The 25,895-nt window shown below is 35.0% G+C and overlaps 1 protein-coding gene across 2 annotated transcripts; it reads left to right on the forward strand.

Moving 5' to 3' along the window:
- Window positions 1-247: 247 nt before the first annotated feature.
- Window positions 248-20,491, forward strand: FAM76B (family with sequence similarity 76 member B). Of its 2 annotated transcripts, none has more exons than XM_008688380.2 (10): window positions 248-539; window positions 1,367-1,431; window positions 2,304-2,358; window positions 3,396-3,551; window positions 5,348-5,547; window positions 8,977-9,024; window positions 9,272-9,352; window positions 10,014-10,146; window positions 12,700-12,801; window positions 17,819-20,491. In XM_008688380.2, the coding sequence occupies exons 1-10, from the start codon at window positions 453-455 to the stop codon at window positions 17,906-17,908; spliced, it is 1,017 nt and encodes a 338-aa protein (XP_008686602.1). In that variant the 5' UTR covers window positions 248-452; the 3' UTR covers window positions 17,909-20,491. The 2 variants fall into 2 exon arrangements, with proteins under 2 accessions (XP_008686602.1, XP_008686601.1); XM_008688379.2 differs by having other exon boundaries at window positions 250-539; window positions 10,011-10,146.
- Window positions 20,492-25,895: the final 5,404 nt, after the last annotated feature.

Raw genomic sequence — 25,895 nt, forward strand, 5'->3', positions numbered from 1 at the left:
GAGAGCGTCGGGCCGTCATTGGCCAGCAACTTCCTCCCTTTGTGGGAGCTTCCAGCGTAGCCTGGGTTAGGGGTTGGGAGGAGCGACCGGGTGACGCAGTTGCCTTCCCAGCCAATCAGAGATGGGGAGGGGAGGCCGAGAAGGAAGCGGATCCACTGCCGCGCAGCTAAACCGCATCGAACTATCCTCTTCGTCTCCCTCCGCCGCTACAGGGGCCTAAGCGGGAGCGGCTGGGACGGCGTCACTGAGAGGGCTGGGGGCGGAAGTGGAGGCGGAGGGAGACGGTGCAGACCGCAGGGCCTTGGGCCTTCGCGGCGAGGCTCTGGTGGGCGCGAGGCAGGGGAGGGGGAGGAGGAGGAGCCCGCGGCCCGGGCGGCGGCGGCGGCGCCCGAGTTCCCCGTAGGGCCCCGCCTTGGAGCGGGCGGCGGTGGAGGAGGAGACTGAGGAGCAGGATGGCGGCCTCGGCCCTGTACGCCTGCACCAAGTGTACCCAGCGCTATCCCTTCGAGGAGCTCTCCCAGGGCCAGCAGCTCTGCAAGGTCCGTGGGCGCTGGGCGGCGGGCGGGGTTTCCTCGGCCAGAGCCCGAGGGAACTGGGTGTCCGCTGCACTGCAGCCCGGCTCTCTTCGCCGGCGCCTTGGGGGCTTGGAGCTCTTTCTTGCTTCCTCAACCGGGACCCCTTTATCCGAGGACGTGGGCATCAGATGGGAGGGGCCCCTGAGGGGAAGACAAAATTCTGCCCTCTTCCTGTCGGCCCAGAAGGGGGCCGGGCCCCCACCAACATTCAGGGGTCTCAGGGGTGGGGCTGAGTGAGGCGGCAGCCACCTGTCTATGCCGCAGAGACCCTGGGGTGGAGATGTTTTCATCTCGGTTTTCTGCCTGGACTGTCCTCTCCTTCCACCGGGAGGCAGGGGACGGTTTTTGCACTTTCTTGCTAGGAACCTGAAGCCGCAAAGCTGATGGCATCCTTCTTCCCTGTCCAGGAAAGCGAAGCGACTGGTTTGGGGACAGAATGCTCTATGATTTGGAGCTCCTCCCATCCCATTAAAGCCGGGATGCTGTCTGTGAGCAACGGTGCAAAATTTTAAGTAGTTTCACATTTAACCAACCCTTGAAATCGGCCCTGACAGCTTTCTTAATTTATTTGTAGCATACCCCCCACATCAAATAAAGACAAAGACACCTATGCCTTTCCTAAAGAAATATGCTGTAATTGGCTGCTTATATGATAAATTACTCAATTGTGTACGTTGCAGGACAGGTATTATTGATGTTTTAGGAATTTGACTAGGTTGTGTAACAATTTTCTACTAGAAAAGTGAAATTTAGGACGTTGAGATAGATACTAACGTATTGTCTTATTACAGGAATGTCGGATTGCGCATCCTATTGTAAAATGTACTTACTGCAGATCAGAATTTCAGCAAGAGAGGTTTGTATACTAAACAGTTTTTGATAAAGACACCATTGTCTGTAAGGAATACTGGGGGGTTGTAATCCCGTATTTGTGGTATTATATGGTTTAGCTTCTTAAATTTTAAGTTGTAAACCTTGTATATGTGGTGGGAGAGACCATGTTGACAAAAAATTAATGACTTTTATAGCTAGACTTCAGTTTACACGTGAGGAAATGAAGAATAAATTATTGCATGGAAAATGTACAGCCTCGCTGACTAAAAATGCAAATATAAAGTTACTATTGAGCTGTAAAAAATGACAAGACATTAGTGCTGACATGGATCTGAAGAAAGGTCTATAATGTTACCAACTATCTTCGAAGGGTGAAATCTAGTAACTTGTTACCAGTGGAAGAACAGCACATTTTAACAGGGTGATTCCTGTTAAAGGATCAGAGCACATATAAGAGCGTAGCCTAAGGAGAAGAACAAGTAATTTCTTCATAAGTAGATAACTGGCATCATAATAGTGGAGAAAGCCCAGAGGAAGGTTAGGTAGGCACTGAGATGTAAGGCTGTGCTTAAACAGTGGCAGATGTGAAGATTTTGGAACTTAGGTAGGAAGCATTAGGATTTTCTTTCTTTTTTTTTTTTTTTTGGTTTTGTTTCCTTTACCAAAAGATACACAATAAAAATGTTTAAAAACATTTATTATTTATCTGAAGTTAATGAGAGAAGAGAAAATGTGTGAAATACATATCCCTAAAAAGATCCTTGGTCTGTATTAGAAGTTTTAAGAACTACTAAAGCAAATAGATATAAACTGTATTTGCTTTAGTTCGACAGTGTGCTAATAACCTCAGAAAGCTATGTAATTTTGATCATCTATATTCAATTTCCTTTTCAGCAAAACTAATACAATTTGTAAGAAGTGTGCTCAAAATGTGAAGCAATTTGGCACGGTAAGTCTTACATTTTTATTTCATGTTATTGTTACTAGTCAGTGTTTTTCACAAAATGGACTTTGTAAAAAATATGTATTGTTATGTGTCCTTAAATATTCAACATATTAAAATATTCCAGGAAAGAAATTTTCTGTAGACAGTCTGATTGGAGAATGACAACATTTAAAAACAGTCATATTATGTGCATGTTTTGTGTATATTGAATTTCAGTGTGAAATGTATGATTTTATTCTTTAAAGACTCAAATATAACAAACTCCTGGTTATGGAGAACCCACTTATCTATAAAGTTTGCATAATCATACTTTCCCCCCCCCTCTTCGGAACCTCCAACAGTTTTTATATAGTAACACAGTACAGGCATTTATTCGCAAAAGTCATGACATTATGCTAGTATAAATTTTTTTCACATGTATATGACAGTCATTATTGGTATAGTACAGTCATGATTAGTCAAAGTGCTGGCCTTAAGGTTCTTTAAAATCCTGAATTTGTCTTTTGAGTATCAAAGAAAATCAAGGTATGTTTGTTATAGTTTAGGTTGAATATGCTTGTGCCAATTCTTAAGTTGAAAGCTCATATGTAATGTATATTGTTTTCATCATCTATAGCTGTATATGATGAAATGTCATTAAATGTATTTTTAATAAATGAAACAGTAATAAGAGTAATTAGGATATTAAATTAGTTCATACTCCTAAATACTTAATACACAAAACTTTTCTATGAGTGTGTATCTTTATTTTCATTCTTTGAGATCTTTTTCATATGTAGCTTTTATGTAACATACTATCCAATCATAAATACATTTCTCATGATCTTATTTAATAGCATTAACAAAAAGTTGCATAACTCTAGAAATAAATGTTAGTAAATGAAAGGAACATGATGAATGTCATTAAATATGACAGGGTAACATACTTGACAGAAAAATTTTTTATCTGTTTCCTTAATTAGTTCCAGAAATACATATTTTATGTGGCAAATTTTTAATATTTTTACATATCTCAGTTAAAATGTATATCTGCTTTTCAGCCTAAGCCTTGTCAGTACTGTAACATAATTGCAGCATTTATTGGTACAAAATGTCAGCGTTGTACAAATTCAGAAAAAAAATATGGACCTCCTCAGACCTGTGAACAGTGCAAACAACAATGTGCTTTTGATCGCAAGGAGGAAGGAAGAAGAAAGGTATTTATATTATGATATCCTCGGGAAATTAAATGAAACACACGGGTTGGGAGTTATTTTAATGAATACACTACTGCTACATGACGTAGCCTTTGGATCCCTGAAAACAGTTAAGATGGAAGTGCAGAAACATTGCATTTTCTCTGTGTTTGCATTATACATAGATTTATGTTGATCACTTGAGATTACTGTATTTTTAAAAAATACTCTGTGATAGCTATTCTGTACTATTTGGTTATCCAACGTTTTGTTCGGGAGAATTACTAACTGCTTTTAAATCCTTTCTGCTACTTATCCTTTTGCTGGTTACTTGAAGTTGCTGGTGTGAAAAAAATACCTGATGGCACATTAAAACGTATAATTCAAAGTTAGTCTCGTGCCTTTTGACTTGGGGCTCATGTTCTCAACTATTGTTTGTTTTTCTCTACCTACAGTGACTTAAAAAGTATGTGTGTGCCTGTGGCATTCCTCTGCTGATCCGCATTCACTAGGCCTCCTGTTGTCTGTCAGTTTCAGTTGAGTTGGAGGATGACTGTCTCTTTGAGAAGCTCCCCCAGGTTCTTCTACAGCAGTATATGTACCCTAGTTGTAAGACATGTTCCTCCAGCACTTCTTGTGTGAACAAGTAGAAGAAAGAAACTTAATTTTATTTTTATAGGGTTTAGTCTTAATTTTGGGAAGAAGTCTCTTTTCCTCCCCCTTGACACATGTATATGATCTTCATTATCCCTGATAGATAGGTTCTCTTAAGTTGCTGCAAACACTGAATTAGAGAATATTGAACTATTGCTTCAAAGGGGGCAATATAGGATTAGGTTCTTGCCTCTGGTCACAACATGGTAATCATTTGATCAATACTTAATCTTGTTTTGTGGATGTTTCTCTTCAGAGACATCTTACTTAATATAAACTGTTGTTCGATTTCATTGAAGTCATGACAAATAGCACTATATGCCTGATGGAACTTATCCAAGATATGTATTTTCTACATAAGGTATATCACAGCCTTCTTGCACTAAAGAACACTATACATCACTTCAGCACTACACTTGGGGACCATTACAAGCAGTGGAATCACCAATAGAAAGCACAGATGCGAAAACATGGCACTAAATAGACCGTGAAAAGGACACTTGTTTATGGTGTAAGAGCTAAAAGAAGGCGGCCATGGAGTGTCACCTTGTTAAACCTCCGCAGGGAATGTTTCCTGTCCGGCTACAGAAATTTTTTGTTGCTTTGTGCTTGTTCGTGAATGATCATGAAAGCACTGCAAGTTGATTTGGAGGTTACAGATAAATTTTAGCAAGTAGGTGTTGAATTTGCAAATGGGGAAAACCTGTGGATAATGAGAATCAAATGTATATGTCATTCAAGCTCTCCTTATTTCTATAAACTAACAATTTTCACTGTAGTGGGAATTACTTTTTCATTTTAGTAATTACACATTGACCTAAGAATTCAGGCCGGTGCTTAGGTAAGATACTTTGAAGTATGTCAATTTATGCTTATTTCCCAGTAATAAGAAAACAAACTTTTCTCTCAGAATTAAAAAATGCCTCAAAACTAATGGAAGTCCATAGATCATCCTCACCAATTTTATGACATACCGAATGAGCATTTTCCCAAGTTTCATAAAAGTTTAATTTTATTTCCATTTTGCAACTGTGTGTGCATGTGTGTGTGTGAGAGAGCGTGCACGTGAGTGCACGCCTGCACTAGAAGTTGAATAGTTTATTTTTCACTTAAACTCAGTTTATAGGTACGCTTAATCTAATACAGATATTTTCTTTAAAAAGGTTGATGGAAAGTTATTATGCTGGCTCTGTACTTTATCATACAAGAGAGTTTTACAGAAGACAAAAGAACAAAGGAAGAGCCTGGGATCTTCACATTCAAACTCATCTTCTTCATCTCTTACCGACAAAGACCAGCATCATTCAAAACACCACCACCACCATCATCACCATCACCATCGTCACAGCAGTAGCCATCACAAGTAAGTACTTCGAAATCAAGTTTTCTAAAAACTTCTTGGCATTTTAATGCCATGTATTGGTGTTTAACTTTTTGCAAATACTACTTTTGTGCAAGTCTAGTTTCTATTGTATATGGTAAGCTTCTTGAGTGTTTAGGGCCTTTTCCCTACTTTATTCAGTATACAGGCACACTTTCTTTTATCACATTTTTGCTTTATTGTGCTTCACAGATACTGCATTTTTTACAAATTGAGGGGTTGTGGTAACCCCACATTGAGCAAGTCTGTGGGCACCGTTTTCCAACAGCATTTACTCACTTCACATTTCTGCATCACATTTTGGTAGTTCTCACAATATTTCAGATTTTTTCCTTATTATGTTTGTCATGGTGATCTGTGATCAGTGATTCATGACTTGTTGAAAGCTTAGATGACATTAGCATTTTTTTAGCAATAATTTTTTAATTACTTTTAAGGTATGTAATTGTTTTAGATGTAATGCTCTTGCACACTTAATAGACTATAGAATGGTATAAACATCAGTTAGGTGCACTGGGATACAAACAATTTATTTGACTTGCTTTATTGAAATATTATTTATATTTCATGGTCTAGAACCCAACCCACAGTATCTTTGAGGTAAGCCTGTATAAAATTATACACTTGGAGTGTGTTTAGCTGTTTACTGTAAAAATAAAGATAGGACATTAAGGGAATTACATAAAATTATGGTCATACGAAGTAAAAATACAAGTACACCAGAGTTAATACTTAATTGGTTTATGTTATCAAAGCCCTCGATATTCTTTTTTTGTTTAAATAACTGTTAGGATTTTACTTGTAAAAATTGTATTTGCAGTTACAAATACAAATTATGAAGTTATATTTACTAGTGACTAGGATATGTACATTCAATATTTTTGTAGAACAGATTGAGACTATCTGTTCTACAAAAATATTGAATGTACATATCCTTTGATCATGATAGAAGCGTTCTAAATCTTGAAGTTTCCAAAAGTATGAAAAATAATCTTTTAAATTAGCAATACGTTGCTTCTTTTTTTAAAACACATAGGCAGGAATTCTATTCAAATATAAACAACTACTTGATTTTTAAAATGCTTTCGGAGGAAAAACGTATATAGTGGTAATATGTGTGTAGCATAAAGTTTTTTGAACTGTGGTTTTAGTCTTTATGGAAAAATCAAACTATTAAAGCACACATTAAACACAAAATGGATAAAACAGGAATGTGATAACCAATTTTCAGAAGAACTTGTTTTTTCCCAAATTTCTCAAGTCTTTAAAGTTCCAGGTAGATAAAATACAATTTCATTTATAGAAAATTGATGCCTACAACATTTAAGAACACATTTTTAGAATATAATGTAGTGCTAATTAACAAGATTTGATTCTAAATTGTAGGCAAGCACATATTATGAAGTTTTATCGAGGTACTGATGTTTACTTAGTAGCAATTTTTCCACTTGCCTTACCCTGTTGTAGTGCTTTCTGCATGTCACAGTGGTGGAATGCATAGTGACTTCTAATCTGGGTCTTCTGAGGAAATCTTGTGGTGCTTCTGTCAGACTGTCTCAAGGAACAAAGGAACATAAATCTTTCTTGGTTTTGCTTCTTTAAGAAAAACTGTGACAAAGTAACTATCACAGACCTACTCCTGAAACTTAACTGAAGGGTCCCTTTCCCCCCTGTCCTTTATAGATACATTTTTCTTAGTGTGTCATAGGACACACCCAGAGTATGTTTATAAAGATCAAATTCTGTGACAGTAACTTAATCTTTAGAAAGAATAACAGGTGTCAAAAGTAAAAGCAATAAGGATGGTATTGACTTTTAATTTTTTTCCTTTCATTGCTTAAGAAATAGAAGTACTATTTTGTATTTGATGGATATAGACCATTTAATGAGTAGGCATCCAGTTTGTGAGGTTCTATTTTAAGTTTAGTAGAACAGTTGGAGGAGTGTACATATTGTGATATATAGTGATGGGTGGCGATAGAGGAGAGCAAAACCAGATCGGTCTGGATCCAGGAATGGCCACCTCAGAAAGCAAAGATGCGAATTCCAAGTGTTTTTGTTAAGCCATTAGTAATGTGATTGTTCTTACTTTGAGATCTGGATAGTGCTGTTAATTCATGTGTGATTATATGGTTTGCTAATGCTTTTGATGGAATTTGTAAAAGAAAGGGCATCTGAGTTCCTCAGTAGGGTTGCCATTTATTGCCACAAATAAAGAATAACTCAGGTTTATAGAATTACAGCATTTTTCCCCAACTTGGTATTTATTTACAGCTGAGTTTTAAGAACATGGTCTGATTGTTTCTTTTCTTTTTTTTTTTTTTTACTTTTGCTTGAAAAACTTATACAGCTACAGTAGTACATATTATACTCATAAATATTTGTACATATTTTTATTTATTGTATGTGTGCTAGTAATGTATGAAGTGCTTTTATGTATATAAACTCATTTAAGTCTGATGCCCTATAAGTTATAAATTATACCTGTTTCACAGATGAGGGAACTAAGGCTCAGGAATTTTAAGTAACTGGCAAAAGGTCATACATCCTAGGTCTTTTAACATCTTACATTGTATAAATATGTGGCGTCTGGTATGTAGGAGGTGCTCTATACATGTCAAATCAATAAAGTAGGGGTTAATGCAGGATTGGCTGATATGCAACTACAGGAAAACTTCTAGGATTCATAGTGAATTATAAAGTCATTATTAGTGGTACAGCATAATGGAAAAGAATTAGTAATACAGCATTTAATTATAAGTAAAAGTAAAATCAGTTCTTACTATGAAATTTTCCAGTATTTTCAGCATGTCTGTTCCACATTACTGACTAAAGAAACATCTAGAGACTTTGGAGAGGGTTCTTAGGAAAACTAGGAAAGAAACAAATTAAGATATTTTCTGGTTCAACTTGACACACTATTCTGAACAACTTGAGTTACTCCAAAGGAGGAATCTCCAGATAGGATTATTAGGAAGGCCGTAACTTTAAAGATAGAACATTTCCTGTCTGAAATAGTAAAGGCAGCCTAGGTATGATGATTGTCATACTTTATAATTATAGAACCTTATCGTGGTGGGTTTCATGCTTATATACCCCAACTCTTAGTATGATATTAAATTGACTTTTGGAAAATGATCTGATTAAAAAGAGCATTTAATACCTATCATTTAATGCCTATCACTGTACCTTTGTTAAAGAACTTAGTAGCAATTGGCTAGCAGTTATTTGAATCGAACTTATCTCAACAGAATGTGATTTATTCACTATATATTAGCTTAGTTCAAAAACTTATATGCATTCTCTGAACAAAAGATTCTAAACATATGTAATTTGAGTCCATTAGGAAGAATGTTGTTAAAGATAGATGTATTAAATGTTGTTGTTAGATATCATTTGTATATTTTTCAGAATCAGCAGTCTGAGTCCAGAACAAGAGCAGGGACTGTGGAAACAGAGGTAAATATGTTAACATATTTTCTGAAGCATTTTGATATATATTACATATATGGATACACACACACATATACACACACATACATACACACACATATATATTATTTAATGTGATATCTCTTTAACTTTGTTATTTATGCTTTTAAAAAATCAATAATATTCAGTAATATTTTAGGGGAAGAAGAATAACTTATCACTTGGTGCCTCTGCTCTTTTCACTCTAATTATTCTTATTAATGTTTGGTTTCAGCCATAAATCCTCTGCAGCAATTCAGAATGAAACTCCAAAGAAAAAGCCCAAATTGGAATCTAAGCCATCTAATGGAGATAGGTAAAAATGAATTCCTTTAGCGCTACGAAAGATTCAAGTTAGTTGAACAGTTACAGTTGATTGCCAGTTATTACTAGGTAAAAGAATAGAAACATGTATCTTCTGCATTGACTTTTTGAGTCACCTAGAAAAGTAACCATAATTAGTTAAAATTTTTAACTTAATTTTGGCAATAAGCAAGTGGCACTGAACTGTTCTATTTGGGGAATACATTGGGTTTTGAAAAAAGAACAAATCTGAATAGAACATTCTCTTGATCTTAATTATTCTTCAGTGAAACACAAATCTAAAAATCTTATTGTGATGTTTTAAATTGACCTGCTTGGAAAATGTATATAAATTTAAAGTATTATGAGCGTGAGTTTGTTTTTAGTTCATTAGCCAAAAGTTTGCTGATGTTACTGTACAAATTGGCTGCCTATTGCTTTACACTAGAAGTATTGACCCCCTAAAAGCTAATACTGAATTATATTTCTGCAGGTGTATGTAATGTGTGCCATTAGTAAGGTAATTTGCCAGTTGCATCCATTTCTGTCAGGTACATATTTTTTTGCATTAGCCTTAAGGATGTTTGTGGAATTGTCTAATTTATGCAATTTGAACACCTGCTAATTTTCCTTCTACTTCATTTAACTGTGTTTTACTTTTTTCTTTTTAGTAGCTCTATAAATCAGTCAGCAGATAGTGGGGGAACAGACAATTTTGTCCTTATAAGTCAACTGAAAGAAGAAGTGATGTCACTTAAACGTCTCTTACAGCAGAGAGACCAGACCATTTTAGAAAAAGATAAAAAGGTAAGAACATGGTTCACTGAAGCCTGGTAAGATTGACATCTTGAGTTTTGCTTAAAAATGCAAGTTTTATTAGACTTTAATAATTTGGTAATGTGCATGATTCTTATAAGACATTACAAAAACCAAATTGGAACATAAGCCATCTAAAGAAGGTAGGTAAAAATGGTCTTTCAGAATTAACTGAGAGCTAATTAGAATTGTAATAATTTCTGAACATTAGTTTCCAATAAGCCTGTAGTTTAAAAATAAGCCTAATAATTTGAAAATGACACGTAAATGGAATATTATGTAAATTCTTGTGATTTGAGAAAGTAGTTGAGTATAGTCTTTGACATACTTTGGGAATTTCCTGTGTGGTAGTCAGTGATTAGTAATAGGTGTCTAAGATCATTTTATAGGAACTAAGTGTACTTCTGAGGACTTTGTCAGATTAGGAGGATCAAATATATGTTGTCAATTTAATGAAAAGTTCTTGAGCAGAATGTTTTCACATCTTTGGTCCTCACTTTTTTAAAAATGGGAGTATTAATACCATCTCAGGAGATGGTTGTTAGGGTTAAATGAAAATATAAAGTACTTACTACAGCTCCTGCCATGTATAAGAGCTCATAGCTGCTATTTCTGATGTTGGATCGTCTTCAAGGGTAAAGCCAACTTTTGTACTTGTTAATAGTCTTAGACTGTTCTAGAGTTTGACTTATTTCAAATGCCTTATGCAGTAGGAAAACACTAAAAACATTCCTTTTAAAATTATGAATAAGACTTGATTATAAATATGTGTATGAATTATCTCTATTTCTGAGTATCCGTAGTGATGCTTGAATCTGAGCTTCGCGTTTAACAACTTTTGTGTTAAATTTTCCCGAGCCTTAATGGTTAGTGGATTAAAATTTATTTTAATAGATTTGTATCTCAGTTTAAGCAAATTCAGTGTATGAAATTTAGGATTGACATGAGATAAAAATAGGATAGTTAGGAGTGTCTTACTTTTTATGGTTCTTTTTTGATTAACAGAATTTTTTGAATTAATGAGCTTTTATGGAAATTTGTTTTATGCACAAAATTTTAGAGACATTTCTATTGCACAAAGATTTATCTATATTAACCTAGGTAATCTAGGTAGAAGTTGAATAAAATAGTAAATTTGCTGTAAAGGAACAATTCCAAAACCAAGTAGTAATGCATTGTGAAATTTTGACTTTTTTTCCATAGCGTGACTCCTCTGTGTTAGTGCAGTTTGTTGAAAGTTTTCTGCTTTTGTTAATGTTCCTTTAAAAGAAATAATGGAAATGGAAATAAGCAGTATTGTAAGGAAAATGATAATTCTAAACCTAAAATAGCTACATATTTACTATTTTTTTCTTATAATGTAAATCTAAGGCAACCAAGATATTTTCTTAAATTTATTTCATTTTATTCAGTGACTTCTGGACCAGCCATGTATCCTATAGTGATTATGAGGATACAAATATGAATAAATAAATTGGACACGATCCTTATCTTCCAGAGATTCATAATCTGAAGGCAACACACAATGGAGTGACAAGAATAATTATCTTAGCTGATCTGATGTGAATTGACATTTCAGAACAGGAATTCCTTTGTAATGTAGTAAACAGAGAGAGAATTCAGTTATTCTTTGAATTTGGCAGAAGCAAGGGCTTTTATTCAGACAATAAGAATATTCTACACCATGACTTCCATTCTCTTTTTGCTGTTGTTACATATCTATACAAAAAAGAACATGCAAACCTTTAAAGTTTATATATAATAAAAACCATTTAAGCTTTCTTATCCATGGTTCTGATTATGAAACTAATATCAAGTTATTTTTTGGTTCAAGGTCTTAAGGATTTTGTGTTTTTATGTATGTCATTGATATTTAAGAAGAAAATGTAGCTTCCTCAAACCACTGATTTTTTTTCTTACATTTGTCTAAGTTAGCAGAAATTTTAAATTAACTCCCTTTTCTTTCTCATTCCATGTTAGTTGTATTTCTGTACTTTGTTCTCCATTTTACCTCAAGTCTTAGGTAGTATTGGATTCGTAATTCTGGATGTGAATTTTAAAGTAAAAGCAGTACAGCTCATGGTTGATAAAACCACTCCTCTTTGTACTTGCCCAGTGTGAAATTTTCATCTTTTGCCATTGAAGGATTATTTTAACCTGAAACCACTTTTAACATTTACTTTGTTTATATATAATATGAAGTATGTTGTAACTGAAGCATTTTTCCCTGGTATGAGCTATTAAACTTTCCTGTTGGCATACCAGTAGTGAAGCCGTCTTTAAATTGAAACAATAAAAGGCATCTTCTCAAAAGTTTTACTGACAGTTCAGTATTATCTTAACTTTAAAATATAATAAAGTAGAATTTCATTTCACAAAATAGAAACTCTAAATAAGTTATAAACCTCAGGAAACTGCTGACATCTTCCACTTCTATAATGAGTTGTGAATTTATAATGAAGAATGTTTAAAATGATATGTTTGTGCATGTATATTTTTTTACACATGCGTGTATATAAATTTATATGCCTATCTGTTTCTCAGTTAACTGAACTAAAGGCGGACTTTCAATACCAAGAGTCAAATTTGAGAACAAAGATGAACAGTATGGAAAAAGCTCACAAAGAAACTGTGGAACAACTTCAGGTAAATGACATTATTTATACGAGCTGTTAGGCAAGGAGGGCTAACCTTGCTTAATTGTTAATGTTGTCTTAGACTGGTATTAGTATCCCTATTTGATGTGTAGTTGGTGCATTTTCAACTTCAATTTTGACTTTTTAAAGATTTTTTTATTTACTCATTTGAGATAGCAAGAGCAGGAGCAGGGAAAGGGGGAGAAACAGACTCCTTGCTGAGTGGGGAGCCCATCACGGGGCTTGATCCCGGGACCTGGAGATTTTGACCTGTGCCAGAGGCAGATGCTTAACCAACTGAGCCACCCTGGCATCCCTGATTTTGACTTTTTACCACTTCTTAATCCTGCTCCCATTAAGAGTTATTACTTGAAATCACTTGATAAGGGGATTCAGTATATTAATTCTGAAAACTTGCCTTAACTTGTTATGGGGTTTTCAGAGGAGGATCCAGTGGAGTATGTTCAGTTGATCATTGCATGAAAAACAAAAAATTAAAGATCAGATTTATGAAAGTAAGGTGAAAATAAGGTCTTTAGAACATTGTGCAATCATTCTTATTTCTTCCCAGAGAATGGGAAGGGAGGTGGCGAACAAAACCAATTTTCAGGGCCCTCAAGTGGAGGAAATTTATGCTACATGCAGTAATGAAAGACAAAGGAGTTCACTTTAACTTTTGTGCTGTGATTTTCAAAGTGCCAGATAGGATTCTGTGTGCTGTAGCAGGGAGCCTCTAGTGATCAAGGCCAAGGCCAGGCTCCCAAGAGTCCTGCAAGGTATACTCAGGAGGATTTCAATATGCAGAACAATTGAATGGTGAAGCCAGGAGTTACCATAGTGACAGGGTAGTATCTGATGTCCGGCATGCAGATATGAGAGCATCCAGCAGGGATAGACATTACTCCCTTATTTAAGCCTTTTCTCACCTTGGTTTCATAAATTTAGAAATCAGACCACACTAAATTAATTACATGTTCTGTCAATTTATACATTCTGACATCTGAGGGATTAATCCTTTAATTAATCTTTTAAACTTTAATAGTTTTAAGTCTTAAAAGCATAGAGGATGCATGCCAGCACATAGAGTTTAGACTTCATGGGAGAACGCAGCTTGGGAAGGAAGGGAGTAGTAGTGCCCTGAGGTTTTTGGGTTTTTTGTTTTTTTTTTTTTCATTGTAAAACCAGGCTATATGTGCTATTCTTGCCTTTTGGTTTGTATTCTTCATACTTCTCTGAGGTAGCTTAAATTGCATGAAATTGTAAAATAGATTTAAGAACGTGAATTTCAGTTACAGCCCAGTCTTAACATTGGTCCTACAAAGAGTTTTAAAGAGAAACTTTGTGTAGAGCCTGGCACATAGTAGGCACTCAAATAATTTGTTGAATGAGTGTTGATTTATGGAGGTGTCTGTCTGCCTTCTGTCCTGAGAAATTGCCCATATAATTGGGGTTCTTGGACATTATCATCCACCAGTATATATTTGCTTTCTAATTTTCTTATTTTTCTCATTCAGTTATTAATGCTGAATGATTATCTGGCAACAGAATCTTCTGCATGATGATCTCTGATTTAAAGCGGTGTAACCAAAACTCTGGAGTAAATCCAGAAGCGAGGTAACAGAAAAACTGTGACCAATACTTAAATTTATGATACAACTTAGTACACCTCACTGTCCAAAAGAGCAGTTTTTTGTTTTATTTTGTTGTTGTAAACAGAGGGGACCTTCTCTTTGACATCTTAGCCTGATTGGTAGCTTAAGCCTGATAACTCTTCTTGATCAGTAGCTGAACTTCCATGTAACAGAATAGCAACTAATGTTTTGATAGAAGTATGACATTTCTAACATGAATTTACATAGGCTGTCTTATTTGCTCTTTACAGTAACTTTGAGTTCCATTTTACAGATGAAATGGTGGTCACATAATTAATCAGAACTGACATAGAAACCTGTATCTTGTGACTCAGATTAAACTACTTTCTCTTGTGTTCCTACCTCCTCAGGTCACCTAGGTTTCTGTTCCTTGTAATCAGACCACTTCCCTATACCTTTTGTGTTAATTGCTGAAGACATTTTGTTACAGTTGTGTACCCTCTTTTAACTGTAGTCCCTTCAGCAACCATGTACTAGTAGGTTTTCCATTTAGTTGAGTAAACAGTTAACTATTTTTCTTAACTTTTTGTCATAACAAACAACCCTGTAGCAGAAAATTCACTATGTTCTAATAGTTCTCAAAACATTTTAAACTATTAAACCTGGGAAATAAGCAGTGAGCAGCAGAAGAGAAAATTGTGCAAAATACCAAAGTAAACAAACAACCTAAGTTGTCTAACAAGAATACCAAATAAAAAATCTACTTTTTGTTCAAGAGTGAAGTTAATGAAGGGGGGAAGGGGATTAAGATTTGAGTGCCTGCTATGTATCATCCTCTGTGTTGGGCTAAGTGTTTTATATACTTGATTAGTTCTTTCAACTCCTCTTGAGGTGGTGGTGAGGTTTCTGTCTCACCAACAAGAAAATCGACTCCAGGTTACACAGTAGGATCAGTGTTACTCCAGATAGTCAGTGTTTAGGCCAGTGTTTCTAAACATTTTTAGCTTAACTTGTTAAGAGTTTTAAATTATTTGATTTTTGCAGGGTGCATAATAAAGAACTAACATTAGGATAAAAAATTTTAAATACATACATATTTAAGTACATTGTAAAATACATTTTTTATGTACCTAAATTAGAATAAGACACATTTGGACTTACCTCCATTTAACAACTGATACATTGTTTTCTTAAGGTCTTTTTTTTTACATAATTTATCAGCAAATTTATTACTGCTGCAATTAGGAGACTGAATATATAAATGCCAATTGAAAATTAGCTGCTAAAAAATTAAAAGGGAAAACTGCTTTCAACACCTAATGTTTGAGTTCTTGTGTTTCATACTTAGAATATGAAAATTATAAACTCTTTGATTTTTGTGTTTGCTTCTTATTGGTGACTGAGAAAAGATAATTTGAATATTGTCAGTATAAAGGTTTTGGATAAATATAACTTACAGATCTGATGGCGATTTCTTTGAACCACATTTGCAAACACCATTTTTTTATCCCCTTCATTAATCTGTATTTTAAAATCTCTGTTAAGATTTCTGTTATTTTTGGCAAAGAGAATCTGTTATAGTTACAAATTAACATGTAGCTAACAATAAAAAGAAAACAATTTAAAACTATTACACTGACTAGGACTGGTCAGCTGAGTGATAAACCAGTTGATCATAAGTGTACTCACTTGACTTACTGCTAACTACCAGGCATTCTCATTATTTGTCTTCTGAGTTTCTCAAACTACTTAAAGGGAAAACAAAGTCCTATGAAATTCTTCGTGATTTTCTAGATTTAAAATTGAAATCAAGTTTGAAATTAAAACTTTTTTTTTTTTTTAAAGAGGGCTGGGGGCTGGGGGCTGAGGGACAGAGGGAGAGAACCTTAAGCAGACTCCATGCCCAGCACAGAGTCCGACGTGGACCTCGATCTCATGACCCTGAGATCATGACCTTAAGTTGAAATTAAGAGTTGGACGCTTAACTGACTGAGCCATCCAAGCACCCCTGAAATTGAAACTTTTAATTACCACCTTATTTAAAAACTATTGAATAGAGAGAAATGCAGTTAATCAGGCAGTCGAACATAAAAATGGTTAGGTTTGCAAATATGAAACCGTTCTAAGAATATTTGCATTTAGGAGGTAATAGGTATTGGGGAGAGTTTGGTTGAAGAAAGATGGGGGAGTGGAAGTACAAAGCTTTAGAAAAGGTTTATGTTTCATGAAACTGGTTTAAGATGGTGTACAGAGAAGGCAGAGTGTTATCTTGCCATACAAAGGCCAAAGTTAAGTAGAAGATGAAGCACTGAGGTTAAAAGAATATATTATCTAGATAATAAAAAATTTTGAGACTTGTGAAGGAAAATAAATGCTTTTCCTACATAAACCAGAGGAAAAATTTTGTTGCTTTTAGGGCAGCACTCAGATTCTAGGCTGTTGTCAACACTGTCCCTACTTTGGCTCAAAAACTCCAGAAGTGTTTGATCATTGATATATTTGTAGATATGGAGTGTTCTTATTACCTGTGTTTCCACAGTTAAGAGATCGCATAGGGAGACAAAGGCAGTCAAAATATGAAAGTACTCACTTGAAGGTCTCTCTTCACACATTCCTCTTCACTAAACACTGGTGATTGTCCTAGTGCTTTGGCTCAAGGACAGTGTCTTTGCCGGTTGGAACATTTGAATGAAGGACACATTCAGTTCAGATCAGCGGCAAGGTGAAACTTGGAATCTTTGAAAAATAATTTCATCTTTTCACAGGTCTGAAAACAATGATGTGTAGATGTTCCAATTACATGAAAGCCAGTACCTAAAGACTGTTATGGCAATTAAAGAAACAAAAATGAGATCAGAGAGGGCATTTCTGATGGGTGCTTCAAAAAAAATTAGTTGAATAGCATTAAGTTGAGAAGGTCCCTTTGGCAAAGTGATAAAGTGTGAATATTTTTGCAAAATGGACCTCTTCTGCTTATTCTATAAATAGGTAAACATCAAATGGAAGACTTTGTATAGTTTGTTGGGCAGTATTCCTCCCAAATCATTATTTGAGTCATTAATTATAAAATTTATTTTCATAGTTTTCATTTTATCTTTAAGTTAAAGAGCCAGACATTTTTTCCTTATTTAAAATTTGACCCTCTCTTATGTGAATTGCTTAAGTTGCCTTTTTTCTAACTGATTGTATCTTTGGACAACAGTTACACTAATATCTACATTTACAAAGGGGGCTGATAAACCAGTCTAGAATTTTCCTTTTTCATATCCAGCATTAAAGAGATGAACCTTAATCTACCAACTCTTTCATCTGGTCTTAGTGTTTAAATGAAATCTTGTTGTATAAGTGAAAAGAACAGTATTAAATAAGTAGTATTCTTCAACATGACTTAATATTTCAAGCATTTTTCATCTGAAATGTTTTTGTCTCCCACAGGCCAAAAACAGAGAACTACTCAAACAGGTCGCAGCATTGTCAAAGGGTAAAAAGTTTGACAAAAGTGGAAGCATACTAACGTCCCCTTGAGAAAGTAGTTATTCATGTAGTGTTTCTGCTGAAAATGTAAATTTGAGAAAAATTCTGTGAAGCCCTTAAATTCTGTGTAGTGGAGAAATATTTTTGCACACCAGATGAATTGGCGTGTTTCCTATTCACTTTTGTAACTGATATACAGCATTTTTTAAGTTGTAAAACGTTCAAATAAAACTTCAACTGGCTTGAAGTTACTTTTTAATGATTTGATATCCAGGAACTTTTTTGCCAGCAATAGTATTAAACACTTGTAAAGGAGTGCATGAGTCGTGCTCTTTATAAAATGCAACATGCAATAATAGAGTAGATTACAGTGTTCAGAAGTCAGAGCAGCAGGGCTTTCGGTTTGTTTTGTTTTTTGTTTTACACTATGCTGATTTCAGATAAACAGTTTTCAATTAGAAATACAAAAACTTTTAAACAAGGAAAATGGTAAACACTGGTTTTTTGGGAATTGTGTTTTTACTTTGCATCAACATGAATTTAGGAGAAAATCATGGTGCTTTTATTAAATGAACTTCAGAGTATATGTAAATATGTTTTTAAAAGTTACATCATTAACATTAATTAGTAAACTAGTATTTTCATTATTGGTATAGGAATTAATGTTTATTGTACAGTATCCAAGGTAAAATGTGTTCTGTTTTGTATAAACTACTGTAGATTTTTACTTACAAGTGCCTTTTTGCCACCTAATGTTTTTATTTATAGGAATGCTGATCTTTTGTACATACAGTTTGTTTTAAAATCATGTTTAATAAATGTTTGTATATAAATGCATATGTACAGAAGCCTATTCAAAAGGAAATCAAAGTTGTTAGTAAAATGTTTGAGATTGCATTAAGAACTGATAATGCGTATAGACTCTAGATGATTTTGTGGTTTGTTTCTGTGTGATATGAGAAGCTGTTGGTCACTGAATTCATTGAATTATGTAAAAATACTTCCCCAAAGATTTAATTTTAAATCATTTCTGATAGAGTAATTTTATTTTTTATGTCATGGCTTCATGTTCATATTTCGTGAGTTACATGTTCTGCTTTATTTTTCTTTTATAAAGTTTTTAAAAATTTTTAATTTTTCTGCAGTGGTCCATATATCTGCTTTCCCTATAATATGTGGTTATCTAAGTTAATATTTATGTACACCATGTTTGATTTGTAAGTTTAAAACAAATCTGGAAAAATTTAAATAACTTAAATCAATCCATGAGTATCTTTGAATAAATTGGAATCTACTGTAAGATACAGGCACTATTTATAAGAAAATTATATCAGAGTCTTTAAAATTGTCTATAAAAGGTTAAGGTAGGTTGGGATACGTTATGTAAAGTTATTGACTATTTTCTGGTCCAGTGGTTTTCAGCCTTTAATGGAATTGATCTCCTTAATAAATGCCAGTTCAGACCTTTAGTTCAATTGTACAGCTAGATATACTTTGTAGAGTGGGAGAGAGTTCCTTCTCTTCGGAATTCATGGGTAAGGATAAATTTGTTTTAAGTAAACTGTTATTAAATTTATTAATTTTTAAGTTGTTTTTAAAGAATGATTATGACTGTCAGGTCAAAGATCATCTTTCCTCAGAACACAAGATGATTATAATAATTGTTTTTAACATAACTGATGTTTCAGGAGATGATTCCTGCAGTTTTTCATTATATGTTGATATCAAATAATTCTTTAACCAATTTGAAAACATTATTATCTAGGGTAATTTTGAAATAATATAGCAAAAGATTGAATCAGTCAGACTTGACTTGGAAAAATTAAACCAATTTATTTTTATGAGCTCTTCATGCAATAATCTTCCTAAATTCAGTACTCTCAACAATGATAGATAATACCTTCTTAACACAGATTTTAATGTTTGCAGGATTTGCTAAATTCCTAAGATAGTCATTACCTTTCTTTAAAATTTATAATGTTTTATATTCTGGTTTCATAGCCATTTATCAATCCACAGTGCTCATTATGGTTTTAAAATAAACTGTGTAATAGTTCTTATAACATGTTGGAGCTGCTACTAAAAACCAAGGTGCCCCTTCCCCCTTTTTTAGGAAACAGATTAAAAATTGAAAATCAGTCTCAATAATTAACCTTTGTAAATTCCAAGGCTAAAACTTTTTAGGGGCTTCACAGTATTTAGTCCTAATTAAATGCCCTCTCTTTATTCCATGACCTTACTTTATAACTTAATTTTTTTGCAATTGTATAAACTAGTAATTGAGTCCCAGTCCTGGATCTGTAGTGTATTGACATAATGAGCTGATATTCTTTAAATGTGGCCCTGTAAGGAGATACTATGGTGTGCCGTATTGTGCTTTTTAGCCCGTTTTCAGCTATTAATTAGCATTTACCAGTGAGGGTCATTTTGGCCCAAGTTATTTATGTATTACTAGCCTGTGAATATTGCAGTTCTTTTTAGATTGTATTGGTCTAAATATGCATTCTCCAGTGAACCTGGTAAGCTGTTCACATGTATAGACTATTGAAATACTGTACTTGTACACATCTGACTGTTGACATTTTGTACTTTTTTCTAAATCCAATATTTCACAATAAAAACTTGTCAAAAGTATTGTATTAGTTTTCTATTGCTTCTGCAACAAATTACCATAAGCTTAGTGGCTTAAAACAGCAAAGATTAATTCTCAGTTCTGGAGGCCAGAAGTCCAACATCAGTTTTACTAGGCTAATGTCAAAATGTCAGCAGAGCTGGTTCCTTCTGGAGGCTCTAGGGGAAAATCTGTTTTCCTGCCGTTTCCAGCTTTTGGAGCTGCATTCCTTGTGTTCTTTGGCCCTTTTCCCCTTCCTCCATCTTCAGAGCTAAAAAATGTACATCTTCAAGTCTCTCTAGCCCTGTCATCATGTGGTCTTCTCTCTTTGGTTATGGTATCTCCTTCTACTCCCTCTTATAAGGACATCATTGGGCCCACCTGGATGATCAGGGATCTTCATATCTCAAATTCTTAGTCACATCTGCAAACTCCCTGTTGTCATATAACATAACCTAGTCATAGAGATTAGAACATGGACATCTTGGGGGACCATCACTAAGCCTACTATTAGCTTTATCTACATTTCCCCAGTATGAAGCTTTAAAATTAACAACAGATTTGAGAGAACTGGATCAGGCAAACACATTCAGTTTTGCTACATGTTCATTAAGACTTTAATGAAACAAGTTATCGAGCTATTGAGATATTTCAGAGGAACAATAAAGCAAATCAAGCTAGATGTAGTTACGTTTTAGCAAACTTTGGAACATGACTAAAACCGTGCTATGTTTGATAAAATGATTAAAGACCTGATTTATAGACCTTTATAGTCTATAGACCTATTCGAGATCTTTATAGTCTAGTTGGAGAGACCATGTACGTGAAAAAATATCTGGAACTTTGGTATTAGGAAGTGCAATTAGGAAGCTAATAGCTTTTAGCAAGGGCATTCTAAGAATTGTGGGAAAGGTTAATCTAAGTCATTGCTTTCTCAAAGTTGAGCATGCATCGGTCACAGGGCGTGATGGAGGACCTCGTGAGGCACATGTGGCTGGGCATCTACCCCAATTTCTTGAATCCATAAATCTGGGATTGGTCCCAAGAATTTGCATTTCTGAGTTCCCAGGTAATGTTAATGCTTCTGGCCCAGAGCGCACACTCTGGAAACAAGTGGAATATTAAAAAAGGCATGAAAGATTGAAGGGCTAATGAGTAGAGGACATTTGAGAAGAGTTGGGGAGTGAACTTGGAAAAATTATTTGGAGCTATGTTTTAAAGGCAGTTTGGCTAGTCTCTACTAGAGTTTTGAAAAGGAAAGGATATAAGACCAGATAATTGAACACGTTGAGACGATGGTTACATATAATTTTCTCCAACTGCTTTATTTTGTAGCCAAGGAAGTGGAGCAGGAAGTGGTACATGACTTGAGTATTGACTTTTATTAATGCCCTGCCATTCTCCAAAAAGAATTTGAGGTAGCTTGGTTCAAGTGACTTGTACCTAGACAGTTTGGAACACAAATGAAAATCATTATTGAAGAGGTGTGTGGATGGTTGTCCTCTCAGACATAGCCAAGAGGTGGAGGATGATGAGAATCATCAATTCGGCGTCAATTGGATAGGACAAGCTTATGGGCAGAGAAAAACTTTAATTCTAAACCACGTCTTGGCATATAAGGTGCAGAATTTGTTTTTTAATTGACAAGGGGATAGTAGATGACAAGCCCAGTGGTTTTTCTCTCATGTTTGATGCTGGTATGACCACATTTGGAATTGTTATGCTAGTCACCACTTTTCAAGAAAAATGCTATCTGAGAAGTCATATGATAAGAGGGTTGAAAAATGTACTTTGACTAAAATGATTGACTTGTTTCTAAAATAAGAAAAAGACCAACAACCATATAGAAACCGGGCCACAGGAATGAGTAGACCGTTCATAGGGAAAATGCGGATGGTTTTTAACCATGTGAAAAAATGACCTTACTCTTACGTTTCATTCCCCCTTCCGTTTACCACCCCCCCTTTCTTCTTCCCTTTCTTCTCCTACCAATCTTCCTAGTTCTGAGAGACTATGGACTCTGGGAAACAAACTGAGGGCTTCAGAGGGGAGGGGGGTGCGGGAATGGGATAGACCGGTGATGGGTATTAAGGAGGGCACGTATTGCATGGTGCACTGGGTGTTATACGCAAGTAATGAATCATGGAACCTTACATCAAAAACTAGGGTTGTACTGTATGGTGACTAACATAATATAATAAAAAATTATTTTAAAAAATGACCTTACTCATAATAAGAAAAAAAGAAAATTAAATTAAGTGTGTGAAGTTAACCATTTCTCACCTATAGGTTTGCAATATTCCAAATCTGACCACATACTTTGTTGACAAAGTTGTAGGAAAACAGACACTCTGACATTCCTGATGGCCATTGCAAGAGAGTCCTATGGAGTTTTAATAACTGGCAGCATTACATGCACATTTATGCTTTGATCTAGCAATCCAATTTCTAGGAATCTGTTCCAAACACATTCTTACAAAAATGAAAAGACATATGCACAACTCAAAATTATTTGCAGTACCAGAAACAGAAAACAATTGAAATTAAGGGGTTGGTCAAAAAACTTTGGGACATCCATATAATGGAATCTATGTAGCTGTAGAATTTGCTCAGCTTCTGACACTACATTGTTGAAGTGAAAAAGGCAAAGGAGAAGAAGTCACGCTGCAGCATGTTAAGAAGGGTAGGGCTACACCCACATACATACACAGAAGTATCTGCTTACATTTTTAAAAATTGAACGCTTAACCATAATTGTTTAAAAATGGTTACCAGTGAGGGGTGGGGAAGAAAATATGTTGGAGGGACACTGTTAGAAATTAGAGTTCTTTGAACATATGTTTTATTGATTTGACTTTGGAGTCCTTTAGATATTTTTACAAAATTATAAAAATAAAACAATCTTTAATTTTTTTATTTGAGTATAGTTGACCCAATGTTACGTTAGTTTCAGGTAAATGGCATAGTGATTTGTAAGTTTATGCATGATGCTGTCTATCCTCACAAGTGTAGCCACCATCTGTCACCATACAACACTATTACAGTATCATTGACTATATTCCTTAAGCTGTGCCTTTTATTCCCATGACTTATTCATCCCGTAACTGGAAGCCTGTGTCTCCCTCTCCCTTCATTCATGAAGTAAAAGTCTTAAAAAAAAAAAAGAAAGAAATGTACCTAAAATACAGCCAATTGGTGCCATAACCGCACAGAGGACTATTCCAATTGCCATACAACGCAATAGCTTGTGTCTCCTAAGTGGGATACGTTCTAAGGTGAAAAAAAAAAATCTGCAAAAATAATTTTATACTGTTGACAATAATCATAGTGTTGGTGGCAGTGTCAGTATTATTATTCTGAAATTATGGTGTGGGATAAAATTTTGTGGGATAAAGCAAGTGAATAATTATGTGATATTCTATTATTCCATTTGTCGCTCAGGCCTGGGATTCTTGGCTAAAGAGAAAAGAGAGACGTTTAGCAAAATCCATGTCATGTTTTTAATTAGAATTATCTGTATAAACTCAAGATACTTTAAGAAAAAAATAGACATATTTAGTGGGAAAAGTATGCACCATCTTATCATGCCAGATAGTAAGAAAGCTATTAAGGACTATTTAGTGTGCTCTTGAAAAGACTCATAAGACAATTGGAAGATCGCACAATTTGAACATCAATATAGAAAATCATAACTGCAATGGGTTGAAACATTGAATATGTTTTAAATACATGAGTTCAAAATGATACTAAATAGACACGCCACACGAGAAACAAAGCACTAATTGCTCACCATTAGAGGATGCTAGTGAGCTAACTATTTTAAAAATTGATAAATAAACAGACAAGAATATTTTCTATGGTTCTCATACAAACTGTATCTCTGGGTAGGTAAATAGTAAATGAGGGATACATTCTCTCTGAAAAAGCATTCCAGCTAATAATTAAAAAAGGAATGCCGAAATTACAGTATCTCCGTTTTGCAACTTCTAATGACTTGATGGAGTAATAAGCATTGCTCATGCTTAGGTCAGCTGCTGAAAATACACACACACATTCTTAACATCACACGCTTTCTGATCGAGGAATACTGCTGCTCATACTTTTTCCAGAAAAGACGCAAACCTAGATCCGATCAAACATGTACCAATTTACAGGAAATAGGACAGAGATCATGATGAACGACACCGAAGGGATGTGATTTGGCCTATTGTTTCTTCAGTAAGTTGCAAGGGGAAAATAGTATGGAGTGAGAGGGACTTAGGAGATACCAACCAATCACAGTGTGCGGACCTTGAATCAAAGAAACTTAAAAATGGAGGAAAAATGTTTTTAATCATGTAGGATGCAACTGGAAATTTAAATGGTGTTTCTTTAATGACATTAAGGAATTATTAACTTTTGAAGTGTGATAGTGGTGGTGTAGCCATGTATAATTTTTTATTGAGGTATAATTAGCGTGTAACACCAGTTTCCAGTATGTAACATAATAATTTGATATTTGTATAATTTGCAAATATGTTTTTTTAAACAGTCCTTCTAGAGACACCTATTAAAGTATAGTGAAATATCATGATGTTCAGTATTCTTCAAGAAAATATAAGGTGGAAGGTGAATGGGACTATAAATGAAACAGGATTGGCTGTGAATTGTTATTGGAACTGAGGAATCGGTATATGGCAGGTCATTACACTACTCAGTTCAACTTTATGTAAGTTCTTTTCATAATGAAAAGTAACAACATCACCACTACCATCACCCCTACCATTACCCCTGCCAAATTATAGCTCACCTTAAAAATACAGGCTCACTATGGGTGCCTGGGTGGCTCAGTCAGTTAAGCATCTGCCTTTCGGTCCTGGGATCAAGCCCTGCAGTGGGTTCCCTGCTCAGCAGGAAGCCTGCTTCTCCCTCTCCCTCTGCCTGCCACTCTCCCTGCTTGTTCTCGCTCTCTCTGTCAAACAAATATATAAAATCTTAAAAAACAAAAAAATACAGGCTCACTAAAAAAAAAAAAAGGAACATACAAAAAAAGAGTAGAAATAAAGGGGAAAAAAGTTCACCCACTCATAAGTCTACCAAATTCTCTTTGGTACATTTTCTTCTGGCATTATTCATGAGAAATGGCTATGATCATGTTACAACATAATTTTTTTCCACTCTTCACTTCCTAGATAAGCTCATTAAATGTTACCTATAAGCTAATGACTCCCAGATTTATATGAACAGCCTGGATCTCTCTCCTAATTTCCCAGACTATCCAATGCTATTTGGCATCTCCAAGTGGGTGTCTAAAAGCCTCTCAAGAATGTAACATGCCCACAATTGTGTGTTCCCTAAGTCCAAACAAATCCCCAGCCAGCTCCCCTTGCTGTCTTCCCACCACCATTCGTGGCAACTTGATTCTAGTTGTTCAGGCTAAAATCCTTG

The sequence above is a fragment of the Ursus maritimus genome, unplaced genomic scaffold (genome assembly GCF_017311325.1).
Source record: "Ursus maritimus isolate PB19 unplaced genomic scaffold, ASM1731132v1 scaffold_16, whole genome shotgun sequence".
Classification (NCBI taxonomy): domain Eukaryota; kingdom Metazoa; phylum Chordata; class Mammalia; order Carnivora; family Ursidae; genus Ursus; species Ursus maritimus.

What these genes read in the sequence shown, in the direction of transcription:
- FAM76B (XM_008688379.2), top strand. Translation starts at nt 453, where the DNA reads ATGGCGGCCTCGGCCCTGTACGCCTGCACCAAGTGTACCCAGCGCTAT. An exon ending in CACAGCAGTAGCCATCACAA is followed by an intron (nt 5,548 to 8,976) that starts GTAAGTACTTCG and finishes TATATTTTTCAG; the next exon opens with AATCAGCAGTCTGAGTCCAG. An exon ending in AAGCCATCTAATGGAGATAG is followed by an intron (nt 9,353 to 10,010) that starts GTAAAAATGAAT and finishes TTTTCTTTTTAG; the next exon opens with TAGCTCTATAAATCAGTCAG.